At 45.9% G+C, this 15,869-nt stretch overlaps 1 protein-coding gene across 5 annotated transcripts in view; it reads left to right on the forward strand.

Annotated features, from left to right (window-relative positions):
- Positions 1–14,117, forward strand: part of fbrsl1 (fibrosin-like 1) — a 139,184-nt gene extending 125,067 nt beyond the window's left edge. For 2 of the 5 annotated variants that reach the window (XM_029763300.1, XM_029763299.1), the window contains exons 5-15: positions 443–702; positions 4,192–4,242; positions 4,457–4,552; positions 5,742–5,813; positions 5,949–5,978; positions 6,131–6,202; positions 6,768–6,900; positions 8,479–8,556; positions 10,250–10,333; positions 11,085–11,361; positions 11,540–14,117. In XM_029763300.1, coding sequence (XP_029619160.1) covers positions 443–702; positions 4,192–4,242; positions 4,457–4,552; positions 5,742–5,813; positions 5,949–5,978; positions 6,131–6,202; positions 6,768–6,900; positions 8,479–8,556; positions 10,250–10,333; positions 11,085–11,361; positions 11,540–12,896 — 2,510 coding nt within the window. In that variant the 3' untranslated portion in view covers positions 12,897–14,117. Of the gene's footprint in view, positions 1–176; positions 338–442; positions 703–4,191; positions 4,243–4,456; positions 4,553–5,741; positions 5,814–5,948; positions 5,979–6,130; positions 6,203–6,767; positions 6,901–8,478; positions 8,557–10,249; positions 10,334–11,084; positions 11,362–11,539 lie in introns of all 5 variants that reach the window. The other 3 variants (XM_029763301.1, XM_029763303.1, XM_029763302.1) reach the window with 3 other exon arrangements.
- Positions 14,118–15,869: the final 1,752 nt, after the last annotated feature.

The raw sequence follows: 15,869 nt of genomic DNA on the forward strand, positions 1-15,869 counted from the left end.
AGCTCAAGCAGTAGAACATTTGAGATGCCGGTACTCAGCTCCGGTGAGCTTCTGCCCAAGTTAAGCGCTGGTAATAGACATTTAAGGTAATAGTAGTAGCTAGGATATGTAGCATTAGTGGAGGGAGTCTGCTGTGTTTTCTGCTGAGGTGACTCTTGGTTCTCTCTTGTCTTTAGATACCAGCCTGTTGATATCATTCAACCAACCAATCATGTATTGCCAGCCTCATTCGGGGATTCTGATTGGCACATTGTCACAGGCAACTCTCTTACCACCCCCAATGAGTCCTCACGTAGAAAACCCTCACAGCATGAGCTGGAGAAACAGAGAATGCCAGGTGACTATTCTTTCTTCTCTTCTACCCCGTTGTTAAAACTGACTGGCGTCCGTGCCTTTCTTGTGTCTCCCTTTTTCCCCCTTTTCTCGCTCTCCTTTCTTGCAGAGCATGACCTCCTGCGGCAGGAGCTGAACAACCGCTTCCTGGTTCAGAGTTCAGAGGGGCGGAGCCGGGGGCCGTCCTCCACGGGGTCCCCGCTGGCCCCTGTGTCACTCCTGAGGGGAGAGTTTCACCAACACCAGCACATGCATCAGCACCAACACACCCACCAGCACACCTTCACGCCCTTCCCGCCCAGTCTGCCCCAGGCCACCATCATTCCTCCGCCCACCGCACCCCCCATGGTGCGTACCCCAGCCAGAAATGTGAGGATAAGTAAAGCTCCCATATAGTACTTCAACCCCCCTCCTCTTCCTCGTCCTAGTCACCCCAATCGCCAAACGCTCACCCTCCTCCCAACCGATAGGGCCAGAGCCTGCCCTTCTTCCCCACCCAAACATTTGCTATCCATTCCCCCCTCTGCTGGTTGGGTCTCTTGGTCTTTTGCATATTGTCACAGGGACACTGTAACAGTGCGTTTTTACAGAGAGTTGAGGAACAGGAGGCAGGGGCACCTCTAGTCATCACTAGAGCCCCATAATAAGGCTCCAACTAACCCGTCATCTCCCCGCCACAGTACATATGTTTGTAGTGGTTCATCCTCAATGCTGAAACCAGACATAACACAGGCGCCTGCTGCATATAATACTACAGTATATAATAATAGACATTATGCTTTGGGACCAGGGTTTTACATGTGCATGCACAAAGGCTCACTATATGCCCCTTTCCTTTACAACACAAGGGAAGCCTGTACGTCAGTACAGTTGATTCAATGTATTCATCCTTCTCTCGATGAACATGCCATTTTTTGCCCTGGAACAAAGGAGACCGATTGAAGGGAGTGTTTTTATTGTTTTCATATGGATGTGTTTGAAATGTTTTTGAATGTTCTGATTTCTCTGCCATGCACCAGAAACAAAAGGGCCTTCCAACAGATGTGTGGTGTGACTGCCATGCACTGGGGGCTAATGCTCCGTAATGACACATTCAAAGCCTGTGGTTACACTCAATGACTTCATTCCAGATGAAAGGGAGTGACGTCATTCGGACTGTTTTGATCATGTATAATAGCTTCAGTGCCTTTTTAACCGTCATCGAGTCAGCCATCGAGTCAGCCATCGAGTCAGCCATCGAGTCAGCCAGGGGCAAAACATTGGCAGCTCTAAATCGTAAAAATGTTCACTGGAAAAGTTAGGAGTATTCATCCATCATTTGGAAAGCAATAGCAATCTGAGAAAACCATTCAGACACGACTCCCATTTATGCCCTTTCAGCATTAGTGTAATAGATATAATCTATCATGTCATGACCCCTAATTAAGAGGCTAGGGTCCATTTAGAGCATGGGGCTTTGCTGCTTTGCTTTGTGGAATCTAACATGATCCCTGTATGTTAGAAACGCCAGGAAAAGGGCTTAGCTTATGTACATACAGTGTACAGCTATCTGATAAGCAGTCAGGGAGACTGTTTAGTTTAGATTTTGAATCTCTCAGTCAAAAAGCATGTGTGCTGCTGTTATCTTCTGTCTGCAGCTGATCCCTTCATTCCTCTATATGGCAGCCAGGCATTCTTTATATGCACTCTGTTTGAAGATGAAAAGAGACAGAGTTATTTCCTCATCTTGCTAATTCTGTATGGCTTTGTGCACTCACATCTGTATGTTGTGGCTGATGCGTTGTTGTTACAATGGGATTTAAGACTGTTAATGTATTCTGTTTTATTGAGACTGTGTTTTTACTTAACCCGTGTAGTTTTTTTCTCTCCTCTCCTCCCTCCAGCAACATTGCTGTTTCACTTTCATTTTACTGCTTGTTTAGAGAGACAGGAGTAATGTTGTGGTTGTTTTTTAGTGTTTGTCATGATGTGTGCAGTTGGATCGGTCCAGCTGTGCTCACTGTGAGCACTCCATGTCATTTCAACTATGTAACGGCCCTTGGCTAATAGCTGTAATGAATGAAATTCTGAATCCTCTGTATTGGTTTATTGTTCAACGCCATCAAGCAGCTGGCCCTGCCAAATGGAAACACTGAGTGTTTATTTTCCCCTCTGTCTTCTTAGGGAAAAAGAATATCATTAATTGTTTAAAGATGAAATACCGAGCCTTAATTATCCAAAGCTGTTTACAATAAACCTCTGACAGGCCCTGTAAATTATAAAGCATGAGTTTTATAGACAGCCATAAAGCCACTAGCGAGTATTACTCCCCCAGTGTAAAACATAAAACAGGCCTTTGCATAAGAAGGAAACGAGAGGGTACAGAGGGAGAAGGTGAGCGGACTGGTTTAATGAGCTCGGAAGCTGCCTCAGCGTTTCCACTCAATAGGGTGTCTGTGTTTGATTTGGAACAATTATCGCCCACAAACACAAATCCGCCGCTGTGACCGTTCTCTGTGGCGGATGTTGAATGGCCCCGCTTCGCTGGGAGGCCCAGGCCCAGTCAGAGGAGCTATGGCTAGTGTTGAGCGAGAAAACCGCCTCCTTTCCCGCCCATGTCGCAGGAGGGAGACACACACACACACACACACACACACACACACACACACACACACACACATAGAATTAACTGATTCATGTGCATCTCATTTTCCCTTTTTTATGAAAACCCAAACCAGCGGCGGTTTGTAAAAACACTCACAAAAGTACCTGCAAATGGTTTGTCTATTTATAGAATAGGAATAAGTTACTGTCAATTGAAATTAGCAGGTTTCAAAATAGAGGAGCAATCTTGGCTTACATGCAGTCACACAAAGTCCCCATTCATACATGGGAATTCTCTCTCTCTCTGTGTCTCTCTCGCTCTCTCTCTCACTAACTGTCATATGTAAACTAGATTCCCATGGCTTGGCCTCATGACCAGATACTGTATATGAGGCTATAGTCTTTCTGTTGAAATCCTAATGTTATTATTCTATTAGTATGCTTCGGAAAATGTTTCATTATATTAAACCATTTGAGTCTTTCAAAGTTATTTCAGTCTCATGCTGTACATGTTTAAAATGAGCTCTCTTGAAAATGTAGTCGAACCAATTTAATTTAACCTATCAAAGACTGACTGTTCGTATACCCACAGTTATATGATGTTACACATAGAAAATTGTAATGTCTCTGAGATTTCGTTCTCCATCTGAGTCGTCACACACACTAAAATGGCAACCCCCCTATAGTATGTATGTGTCTCTTTGTGCTCCGTTTCCATAACAGAGATCATTGTAAAACCCTACATCTGTCACAGCCAATTAGTTTCACATCTCCAAATTTTCCACCTAATAAGAAACATAACTCAATCTTCTCGTTTCACACTGGGGCCTTTAAGTAAGGTAAAGAGAGCTCCCCACGCCCAAGCATAGTACTGTCTCTAGGCCTAACTCAATGGCTGTTTTTCTGTGCTGCAGACAAATTGGAAAATCCCTAATATTGGCAGTCCATTTGATTAGTCATATCGTTGATGATTTAACTTAATCTCAATCTGCAGTCTGGCTGGCCAGCCGCACGCTAAAGAAAAACAAAACATGACCCCAGAATGCTCAGTGTTTCCTTTAAGCCAGCTGCTGTCAGACTTCCTGGGCTTTTGATCTAACTGATGTTGTACTGAACTTCCTCTCTCCTGTTTTGTTCTGTCACTGAATAGGTGTAATGGGATTTTCTTGTATTCCTTGGATGGTCTTTAGTTCATAGATGCAGAGTTCCTGTTATTGTTATTGGTCAGTTTGGCATCACTGACGTATTACTCTGCTTTCCCATCTTTTTTTCCAGTTCGACAAATACGCTCCAAAACTGGACAATCCATTCATTAGACATTCAAATGTAAGTAAACTATTTATTTCCTTTCAACTTCCATCACCATGCTTTTAGCATGTTTTCTGTCAAATATTTACTGTGGTTAGATATTTGAAATTTGGAGAAAGAAAATATCAATTTATTCTTCTACACGTGTTTAAGTATGTGTGAGTGTTGTCTCTATGCGTCTTGTTGTAATCTGTTTTAAGAAGTGGTTGTGTGTCTCCTCTCCTCCATGCAGTTCTTCCCCTCCTACCCCCCCACAATGCCAGGCATGCCCCCGCTGCTCCCACACTCAGGACCCTTCAGCTCACTGCAAGGAGCCTTCCAGCCCAAGGTTAGCCCCACAGACCTGCACACACACACACACACACACACACATATGCATTGTGCACACGCACACAAACACACATGCACACAGTACACATGCACGCATGCACATACACTCACTCACTCATTCACTCACACAATACAAAAACACCACATACACACATGCATTTTTTTCACAAACACACCCGCACTGGCAACTCAGCATTCTACTCATCATCTCACCCAAGAATGAGGCTAGAATTAGGGGACCTGAATACCACCAAAGCCTTCCTTTACAGTCTGTATACAGGGCAGCAGGCAGCTGCGTTTCAAGTGAACCAGCCTGACAAATCTGCTCCTGCTTCTTTTTTCCCTATAATAGACTATGCAAACAAGGCCTGTCTTTAAGCTGGCGGGCCTGAGCCGCCAGCCACTGTGCCGCGCCGCACAGTGCAGGGGGAGATAAGCAGCCGTGTGTGTATATGTGTGTGTGTGTGTGTGTGTGTGTGTGTGTGTGTGTGTATATGTGTATATATGTGTGTGTGTGTGTGTGTGTGTGTGTGTGTGTGTGTGTGTGTGTGTGTGTGTGTGTGTGTGTTTATGTGTATATATGTGTGTGTGTGTGTGTGTATATGTGCATGTGTGTGCGTGGTGGTGTGCGACGATCGGGACCTGGCAGGCGCCCAATAGGCTCTGACCCTGTTGTAAGCCACCAATCAAAGCTGGCCTAAATCCTCTGGTTTTATTCCCTACAGGCTCTATAATGGAGGTATTTTGTTTCCTGCCTCCAGATGGTTATAGAGTACAGTACAGTTAGCCCCCTCCATCCCTCCATTCACCACCTACAGCCAAACGCTGGGCACCACTGAGAATCAGGAGAGGGGTTGGAAGATGGAGGGTCAAGGGATCACCTGGGATCACCTAGTACTCTGGGATGGATTAATATCTAGGCATTCTGGTTCTTCTAGACCTCAAAGACAGAGATCTATAATTTGCCATCTTGTTGATTCTGTACTGGAGACCTCCTAGGAGTGCACGTCACATACAGTTGCTTGCTTTGAAGGGTCTCTTGGTGTGAGTCAATGCAGAAGAGGCAGTGTTTTGGAGTGTGTCTATTGTTGGTGTTGTCATTCTGTGCAAAGTCGCTTTTTCCACCATCTTCATTTGTAACACTCTGCCTCTGTCTTTCTCTCTTCTTTATCTATCCTCTCTTTTAGTCCTCTAACCCCATAGACGTAGCATCCCGTTCGGGGGCAGTACCTCACACACTCCTACAGAAGGACCCACGGGTACGTAGCCTACTGTCACTGTCCCTCGAAAACACCAAGCCCATGCTTGATGCTTTACAATGGAGATGAAGGAAGTATAGATGATTGTGGCTGTGGGTTCATTATGGTTCATGTTTTCATCTTCCAACAACACAGGTATCGGATCCTTTCAGGACAGCAGTTAGAGTAAGCCATGAATTCATTTGTCTTCCATGCACTGTCAAATTTACTGCAGTACCAAGTACCAACATGTCATAAAGTTGAGTAAATTCTACAGTATCATCGTGTCATGGCATTAAGATGTTGGGTTGAACCTAGAGTCATTTGTTAACTTCCAGAAACCTGGCAAGTGGTGTGCAGTGCACGTGCAGATCGCCTGGCAGATTTACCACCATCAGCAGAAGATGAAGGTGAGCGAGCTGTGTGTGTGGTGTGTGTGTGTGTGTTAGGCAGAAGGAGGCCAAGGGAGGGGAAGGAGGGATGTGCCTAATCCTCTGCCAAATGTTTTATTTTCCCAAGGATTCCTCTCTTTCTATGCCTACTTAGGTAGCGGCCATTTTGGTTGTAATTTGGAAGACTCTTCTTGTCTCTGTCATGGTGTCACTGTCATAGGCACCCCGTCCTCATGGGGTTTAGTGGGCCTAATCAGCTTACCCTGATGTTGTTATGACACAGTGGGTATGTGTTGGGCATGTAGAGGCATTATGTACTGTATGTTGTCCCTCCTCTCTGATCTCACACAGTGATTATATCACTGATTATAGCAGATTACAATTCCCTCCTTGAACTATGAAATGACTGGCGTCAATTATTGTTAATTATTACATTTGCAAACACTGACAGTGCCACTCTTTCTTTTCTTTCTCATCCTCTACCTTTTCTTTCCCTTTTATCTTCATCTCCCTCATGTTCTCGCTCTCTCTCTCTCTTTCTCTTTCTCTCTCGCTGCCCCTTCTCACCCCTTCTCTCTAACAGCAGATGCAGGTGGACCCTCACAAACTGGACATGAATGGGAAGCTGGATCTGTTCAGTCGTCCCCCTGCCCCAGGGGTGTTTCCTGGGTTTCCCTACACCCACGACCTGGCACGACCCATGTTCTCCTCCACAGGTCAGTACAGAGCTCATGGTCCTCTACCCAGCACAGGGCTCATGGTCCTCTACCCAGCACAGGGCTCATGGTCCTCTACCCAGCACAGGGCTCATGGTCCTCTACCCAGCACAGAGGGACATGTCACAGGGTCTTTAGGGATATTATAGTTTCAGATTTGAACGCTTCATTTTCGTCTCCCATTGACATCTATGAATGAGAGACGAAAGTCCGGCTCTCAAGTCAGAATACCACCCCTACTGCCAACAACCCCACAATTCTGGTGATGTGGACGCCATACCAAATCTACCAAAGCCCATAGTACCTTTCAGAGCTTCAGGTTAAATTCTGAGTAGGCCTACTGTTGTCCAAAAAGAGTGTAACTCTATGCATATAGACAGTTGTTTACTTCCTGGTTATCTGTCACATTTCTTCACACTGGTAATGACACACGGTGTATTAGTGTTCAGCTGTGTTCTATTCTTCTTTACCTGCCCTAGTTGAAGTGCTGTTGTTGTAAATGTTGTCCTAGACATGTGATGTGTCCATGAATATGGATGCTTCTCTATGGGTGCATCCCAAATGGCAACCTATTCCCGACATAGTGCACTATGTCGGGAATAGGGTGCCATTTGGAACACGCAAATTTGTGATAATTGACTAGTAGAACCTGCCTTGAAGGCAACATGGAGGCGGATGCCCTTTCGCTTGTAATTATACAGTATTGTGTCCTGAATTGGCTTGTAATTGGCTCGTTCATGAACCATTCATGAAATATGGGTGAAGAACGTTTTGTAACAGAGGTCAACGTCTGTTCATAAAAAAGCCCCCCCCATCCTAAATGCATATAACCGTACGAGCGCACACACACATCCACACACACGTGAGACTATTGAATATTATGCTAATTGCTATCAAGCCTTTCTCAGCCAACCACTGTTAACCCTATGAAACATCAGATATCCTTCACTGTATTTTTGGTAGTTTGTCCTTTTTGGATGCCTAGTTAGAGGTTATGACAGATGACTACTGACGCCACTATCTGAGTGGAGACTCTGAGATGACATGGTCGGTCCACTCTCTCTGGAAGCAAACTGCTCGATTTCGTCCTTCCGTTATATCGGCATCGAACTCATCACCTTCTCTAGGAGAGGGGGAGACCTCGACAATTTATTGTTTAAACGAGAGGCTGTCTGGAGCTTTCATTTAAAGATCTTTGCTCCCTTCGGTCTCAACGTAGACTTTGATCTGAAGCCATTCTTGTGATTATTGTGATTTTTCTATTCATTGTAAATGTTTGTAGGCTTATGTAGCCAAATTGAATCTATGATTGTATGCTATCCATTTATGTTTTTTATATGTTCTATTTATATTTATATCTGTAAATTAACCAATGATATCAAGCCACACCCAGCCATGATTACAGACACCTGTGTGTGTTCTTTGACACTACATAAACTAGTGACCTGCAGTGTTTGTCATTATACCCTGATGAAGACAGCTTGTCTGTTAATAGGTTATTAAATGATTGCATCTGAGCTCCTAGAGTGTACGGCTCCCCTTTTCTTTTTCAACTGTCCTCTCTCTCTCCTCCTGTAGGTTCTGGCCATCCAGCCGCCTCCCCGTACGGCCCCTCCCCCCACCACAGCGGCTTCCTGCCTCCCAGCCACTTGGCAGGTAAGTGGAAATAGCACCACATTTTACATCCCAATTTTTCCTTTTTCACTTTCTCTCTCTTTGTTGCACTCATATTGAGAATACTACTACAGTCACATTTGTTGTGTGGAAAATAAGGTTATAATAGGGAAATAGAGGTTCTGGCTAGTGAAGTCATTCTGCTCTATCTCTCACACTGAGTTTAAGTTTAGTGCTGTGTAGAGAGACCTCATGAAATCTATCGCTGTGATTCATAAAAGATACCCTGGAGTTACCCTCCTGCCTGTACTGATGTGGAAGGAAGGCCATTCTGGGCTTGTTAAGGTAGTTTTTCTCATTTCCTGACTTTATTTTCCAGCCCCTTTGTTCAAGGGAAGGTTTTTTACTGCACAACATTTCATATTGCCTTGGACTTAGGCAGATGGCCTCAGCAAATATGCCATTTTACCTTGAGGCTTCTTTTTATGGCCTCTTCCAATTCTGCTCGTCTCTTTCACAGACAGAGTAATGAAGGTTTTTGTATTATTCTGTATTTCCCATCAAATATGTTGTTAGGCTTCAGTGCAGCAAGGTGATTTCACGGGATAAGCTCTTGAGTCAATCCAATTTGAGTTTATAAACACTTGGTGCACAGGGGAGAAACGTTGAGGAATTATGACACTCCTCAAAGATTTTGGGTGAAATTCCTGCCCAAAGAACTAATTCAAGTGTGACTTTCTAGCTGTTGTTTGCTGATATATTGACAAACTGTTGCATTGCATTCACCACATAGTGGAAGTCTTTCAGAACTAGATTAAAGGATCATTCACCACATAGTGGAAGTCTTTCAGAACTAGATTAAAGGATCATTCACCACATAGTGGAAGTCTTTCAGAACTAGATTAAAGGATCATTCACCACATAGTGGAAGTCTTTCAGAACTAGATTAAAGGATCATTCACCACATAGTGGAAGTCTTTCAGAACTGGATTAAAGGATCATTCATCATTGATATAATCTCTGAGTAAGAAGCCATATTGGAAAATGCCAATCTTGAAATCTTGATAATGTTGTGTCCTGATTCAGGTAGGTATGCATACCTTTCCATTTTGAGTTCTATGTAAACTGTGACCAGGTTTAACTAAGACACTCGTAGTAGAAAAGGTGCTACGTAGAATGATAAAGGTTTCTTCATCTGGAACCATTTTTGTATCCAGGTAGAACATTTTCCCCCAAAGAAGAACCCTCAAAGAAACCTTTAACCTGGAAACATACAGCCGAAGATCCCTATGGTTCTAGGTAGCACATGTTTTCTCAGAGTGTGCAGGTTCAAATGGAAGTGTGAAACACTGAAGCATCTCTAAAGCCTACTCAACAAACATTCTCCATTAAAGCAGCTGTGTGCCTGACTGCTGGAGACCTCCAAATCCCCTGTCCGATTGTAGTCCAGCTCCAACCTAGACCCCATCATACTCAGTCTCCCATCAGGCAGTGCTTCCCTAGAATCAGGGTTAGAGATTAAAGGCTCCGCTCCATTACGGACAGTGTGGGAGTAAATCCAGTGTGGCCAGAGCAGGCAGCAAGCCTCGCTAGCTAGCTACATACAGTAGGATTAGTGGAAGCAGGATAGCAGCGCTAGAAAACCCACAGCTCCGCTTGTAAGAGAAAAGCAGAGTGGAATGAGTGGTTGGGCTCCTCCAGCCAGCTCAGCTAATCCCTGTTTGGCATTTTACAGATCCTTTCAGTCGCTCCAGTACCTTTGGCGGCCTCGGCAACCTTTCAACCAGTGCCTTCGGAGGATTAGGCAACCCCTCGCTTGGTAAGCGCCAGCCCCCCGCCCCTCCCCCCGTGGGCCAGGGAGGAACGAAATCAAGGCACTTAGTTCTGCATCAAATGCCAAAATAAAACTAACACGGAGGAACAAAAAGGCAGGCAGCACAGCTCTCTCTCTGTCTCTCCGTCCACCCCCCTCCCCAGTAGCTTGGCTTTAATCTGACAGCAACACTGCCAACGCACACAGCACTCACAGGCTTTCTGTTAGGTTGCTATTCATGTATTAATTATTCTAAAAGCCCCCTCATCACCACTGTGGCGGGTTTTCTCCCTCTCTCTCTCTCTCTCTCTTATTCTCCTCTGCCAAATCAGTTGCCCTGTAGCAAAATGGATTTCAGTGAAATAGACACCCTGTGGAATGCTAAGGTCTCCCCGGCTTTTCACTACCCTCACCCCAGAGGGTAATTGAGTCCCCCCCCATCCGCCCCCTTTCCAGTGAAAAGGCCCTGAGAGAGAGGAGTGAATGGGGAAGCAAAGCAGAGTAGGGTCTGTGTTTCAAGCAGCTAGAAGTGCAGAGGGGGAAGCCATTAACCTGGCCAGTCTTTGTAAAGCAGAGCTGCTTGCAGCAAGAGACCGCTCAGAACTCTCAAGACAAAGACAAAGCTGCTATTGTGTTCATTTTCTTTTTCTTTCTTTCTTTCCTCTTGTCTTCAGTCTCTCCATCTTATGTTGTGTGTCCAGGAGGGAGTTTAGTTTGGTTCGCTTACACTCTTTTCTCCCTGTCGCCTCTCCTTAAGGCTCCAACAGTGTCTTTGGCCATAAAGAGGGCCCAGGGGGCCTGCCAGGCTTTGGCAGCCCTCACCATGACACCTGGAACAGGCTCCACCGGACCCCACCTTCCTTCCCCACCCCTCCGCAGTGGCCCAAGTCTGCAGACACGGAGCGCAGCAACTCAGCAAACAGCCACGAGCGTGAACGAGAACGAGAGAGGGAACGGGAGAGGGAGAGGGAGAGAGAGAGAGAACGGGAGAAAAGGGATTCATCCATCAGCAAAGAGGATAAGGATAAAGACAGGTATGTAGTTTGTATGAATACAACTCTTGTATTAGTTGTAAGTAACTCAAGTGTTTGTTATTTGAATGCTAATTTTCATGCACACGTATTTCCAACTAAAGTAAAAAAAAATAAACAATTAAAACTCCATTCTAACCTTCTGATAAATACATATTTTTATTTTGTTTGTGCCCCTCAGAGATTTGATTGACCGTAACCGTCACTCCAACCGTTCGTCCCCTGCATCGGCCCCAACCAGCTACCAGATCAGCAGCCTGATCCGCTCTAACAGCCAGAACTCCAGCGACTCGGGTCGCCACCACAGCAGCAGCGTGGACCGGGTACGGGAGGCAGAGAAGGAGCTCCCGGAGCGCCACCGAGAGGTGGCCATAGTGGGGGAGGTCAAGGTGAAGGAGAGCGGCTCCCCTGGAGGAGGGAAGGAGGTGACAGACAGAGACAGACGCTCCACAGAAGACTCCATCAAACCAGCCCACCGCACACCCTCCCCCTACTCCAAGGCTGTCCTATCTGAGACAGGCATGAAAATGGCTGGTGGCCCCCCACCCACGCTACTCAAGGACGGGGACAGGGACAGGAAGGAGGTTCGTCCTGCCTCCGGTGGGGACCTGCTGCTACACAAGGTGAAGAACGACATGAAGATCAAGGAGGAGCGCAAGGAGGACCAGGATGTGGTGGTGGTGAGCTCCGAGCCTGCCCCTCAGCCTGCTCCTCCTCCTCAGCCTCTACCCCTTCTACCCCCCCAGCCTGGTCACCATCTCCACCACCACCACCACCCTCCTCTGTCCCAGCAGCCCCCGCCCCCCTCTCCACGCTGCAGTGAAATGCCCACCCACGGCTCCCTGCACGGGGTGCACATGGCCCACTCCTTGCCCCTCTCCATGAGTGCCATGCACCAGATGGGCAGTCTCAACGTGCTAGACCGGGCTCGCATGGCTCCATTTATGGGGGTGAGCCCCCTGGCTGCTGCTGCAGGGAGGGACCGGATGCCCCACCAAGCCTTCCCCTGGGACCCACTGAGGGAGGCCTACCGCAACATGGACCTGCAGCGCAGGATGGACTTCCATCTGAGGGCGGAGCAGGCCCAGCGCTTCCCCAGCATATACGAGCAGGAGCGGGCCTACCGGGAGAGAGAGGCCCACGACTACTCCCACCACGAGCACCTGCTGGAGGTACGGCGAGAGCACGAGAGGATGAGGCAACAGGCAGAGGAGAGGGAGCGCCAGCACCTGAGGGAGGAGCTGGACCGAGCGCGGCTCCACCAGCTGCACCAGTCCCCCATGGAGGGACACCTGCCACACATGCCCCCCTTCATGCCCCACCTGGGCGGCATGCCCTACCCCAGACTCAGCCCCTCCACTGGACACAATGGCCTGCTGAACCGGACGCCCCCCACCGCTGCACTTAGCGCCCCCCCTCCACTAGTGGCAGCGGGGAGCGCCAGACCAGCCTCCCCCAGAAGGACTACCCCCCTCACCACCCAGGACCCCCGAGATTACTCCCCCTCCCGCAACCCCAAAGAAGTGGAGGCACGGTAGCTTTACATACAGACAAAGGACATGGATGCTTAAAAACACTCACTCCCCAATTTGGAACCTTCTAGAGAGAACAAAATGCACTGCTTTACAATGGAGAAAAGCATTAGTAAACGAGGAAACAGTATGATTGTACAAAGGAAAGATTTGTAAGGTTGAAGAAGCACATGCCATGATTTTATTTGACATGGACAGGCTGATGAGAATGTTGGTTAGAAGAACTTGAATCAAAAAGTATGTGTATGTTTGTTTCCGACATAAAATTTGATATTAATATATTAATCTAAAACCTTTTTCGATTTTGAGCGAAAAGTGAGATTCTGATTAAAATGAGTTTGTACATTTCCTATCCTCGTTCCATGTATAGACATCATTTTTATGAATTTGTATTTTGTGCGTTAGTCTCTTACTTTCAATATCCCAGTCCATTGTGAGACATATCAAAGATGATGCTCCACAGTACAGACTGGACTTTTTATCCTTACAACAGTAATATAACCTCATGGTACCTGGAAATACTCATTAGTGATAATGTACGAAATTACATTAAAGATTTTTTGCGTTTTATTTGCTTTGCCTTTGAGATATGCAGACAAATATATATTACGAGGTCTTTGTTCGGTCTCTGTAAAGAAAATTCATGTAAATATCTTGTTGATATTCCTTGCAGCAAAATTACAATGTAAATTTATTAGGCTTTTTAAATGTTTCTAGAAAAACAAATTAAATCAAAACTGAACCACTTGCCGGTTGGAAACCATGGTAACAGACGATCCTGTCCAATGGGAGGGAAGGAGGGCGGGCATCAGAAGGGGGCTGGAATGATCATCTGCAATCTATGCAAAGAGGCGCTGAGCACCCCGATGGAGAGCCACCTGGAATGGAATGGACACTGTTGGATAATGTTGATTCAGTGAGAGGAACTTGGAATAACTCAACATGTTTTTCTTTCCAATGATGGCCATGGCATTATAAACCTACAGACTTCCCTGTTACAGAGAAAATGTACCAGAAGCTTACATGCAGTCCCAGTAAAATGAATTGACAGCAAAGGAAGACACTTTTGATTGGGCGACAATAGGACTTTCTCTGTCGACCGTTGTGGTGTTGTGCAGTTGTTGTTTTTTAGACTTGTATACAAAACAAGTAGAGTTTTAGGCGTGCAAAAAAAATGAAAACGAACATTCATGATTTAAAATTGTACGGAATAAAGTTTGGACCTAATATCTGCAGTTTGTTGCTTTTTATTCACCTGTATGATCATTCTCTGAGACCAGGGTTACTGGCTGTAACACCCTCCTAATTGTAGAATGGTGATATAACAATAATTCACAAATCTCTAAAGGAAACAATTTTTCATAGATTTGCAAATACTGCCAGTGTCTTAGCTGGCTCATTTCATTTAGCACATTGCTAACAAATCATAAAAGAAATAGAATGGAGCCAAGAAGGGTTCTGTTGTAATTCTGTTGACTGTAACCTCACATGGATCAGCTGCAGATCTCTCACAGCTCTCCTGGGGGATCGATGGGATTGGGAAGAGAGGCAATAGAGGGTGGGACTAATAGGACATTGATTTTGTAAGAAAGCAGGTTTTAAGTGTTTGTGTTGCAGGTAACAGCTATTGACTGACGGACGAGCGGAGTATTGACCTGCGGTCTGGACTCATTAAGAGGAGCAATGCCTGGGAGAGAGGCAGTGGGTGTTAGAGGAGAGCCTCGCCACCCCCCACATCCTTCTCTCCCCTGCCCTCTCTCCCCCATCCTCTCCCCACGCTCATCTGTTTCGCTAATGAGCCTGGAAGATCCACCGCAGCGGTCCAAGAGGGGTGCACATAGACATCCACTCCCGCTATCAATGAGGGTCTCTCTCCTCTGTCTGTCTCTCTATCTCTCTGTCTCTCTCTCTCTCTGTCTGTCTCTGCCTCACCTCCGAGCCCTGATAATCCCACTCCTCCACCCTAACCCCCCTCCATCTCTCTCTCGCCGACCACGAGTCACACCAATCCTGTCCCTGGGTATCAGAGCGTAATGACAGCCCAGATCAAACCACAGTGAGGTCATTAAGTGATGTTATTGAAAATCAATACTGATTTTCTGTCTCAGACTCACTGGACGGCAGACGCTTGAAAAGGTCTCCTTGAAAAGATGGTGTATTGGGAAGACTTAAATCACTATCGCTTTCAATTTAGGCCGACTGTAATTGAGCCACATATTCCAAGATGGCCCGACAGGGAGCATCTGTTTGCTGCGTGCTTCACTTTACTGCCATGTGCTTTTAATCCTAATCAGACAGTCAACAGCATGAACTTAACCCCCCTCCCTACCTGTTAGGCTACAGCACATTGATTTTACGAGGGAGAGGGGAGGGGGCTTTTATTTACTGACTTTTGTGGAAAAAGAACTTCAATTTTTCTATCCCTCCCTCATTCCCTTCATCCCTTATCCAGCTTTGTTCAATTCATTGTATGGTTGAACATTAAGAGGTTCTGTGGGAGATGAATGCTCCATCAATTTTACTCATTGTCTAGCAAGGTCAATTTATTTCAACACACAGTCCATCAGCAGATGGGAATCAATTGACACATTGCTTAACAGCGTATCTAACGCAGCAAAGTGGATTATTACAAGGTCTGCCATTTTACAGCAGACAAAGACTTTTTCTTCTTGAGCAATTCAGCATTTCCCACCTTAGAAACAATGTCAGTATTATGCAGATATATACCATAATGTGTTTCTGGTGTTTCAGCCTATAAGCGACATTCCAAGGCTCTGTATAAAAAAAAAAACATGTTTTCCTACACAATTAATAGGATAGAATGGTATAAAGAATGGTATGTATGAGGCAGGACATTGTGTTTTGTTCTGATAATCCCCTGTGTTTATCAGGGAGAAACCTCAATGCTGAAGGTTGGGATTGTATTTTCATGGTGTTCTAATACCTCCAAAAAGCTCCTGGCACAGAATTCACCCCAAA

Source organism: Salmo trutta, chromosome 9, assembly GCF_901001165.1.
Source record: "Salmo trutta chromosome 9, fSalTru1.1, whole genome shotgun sequence".
NCBI lineage: Eukaryota > Metazoa > Chordata > Actinopteri > Salmoniformes > Salmonidae > Salmo > Salmo trutta.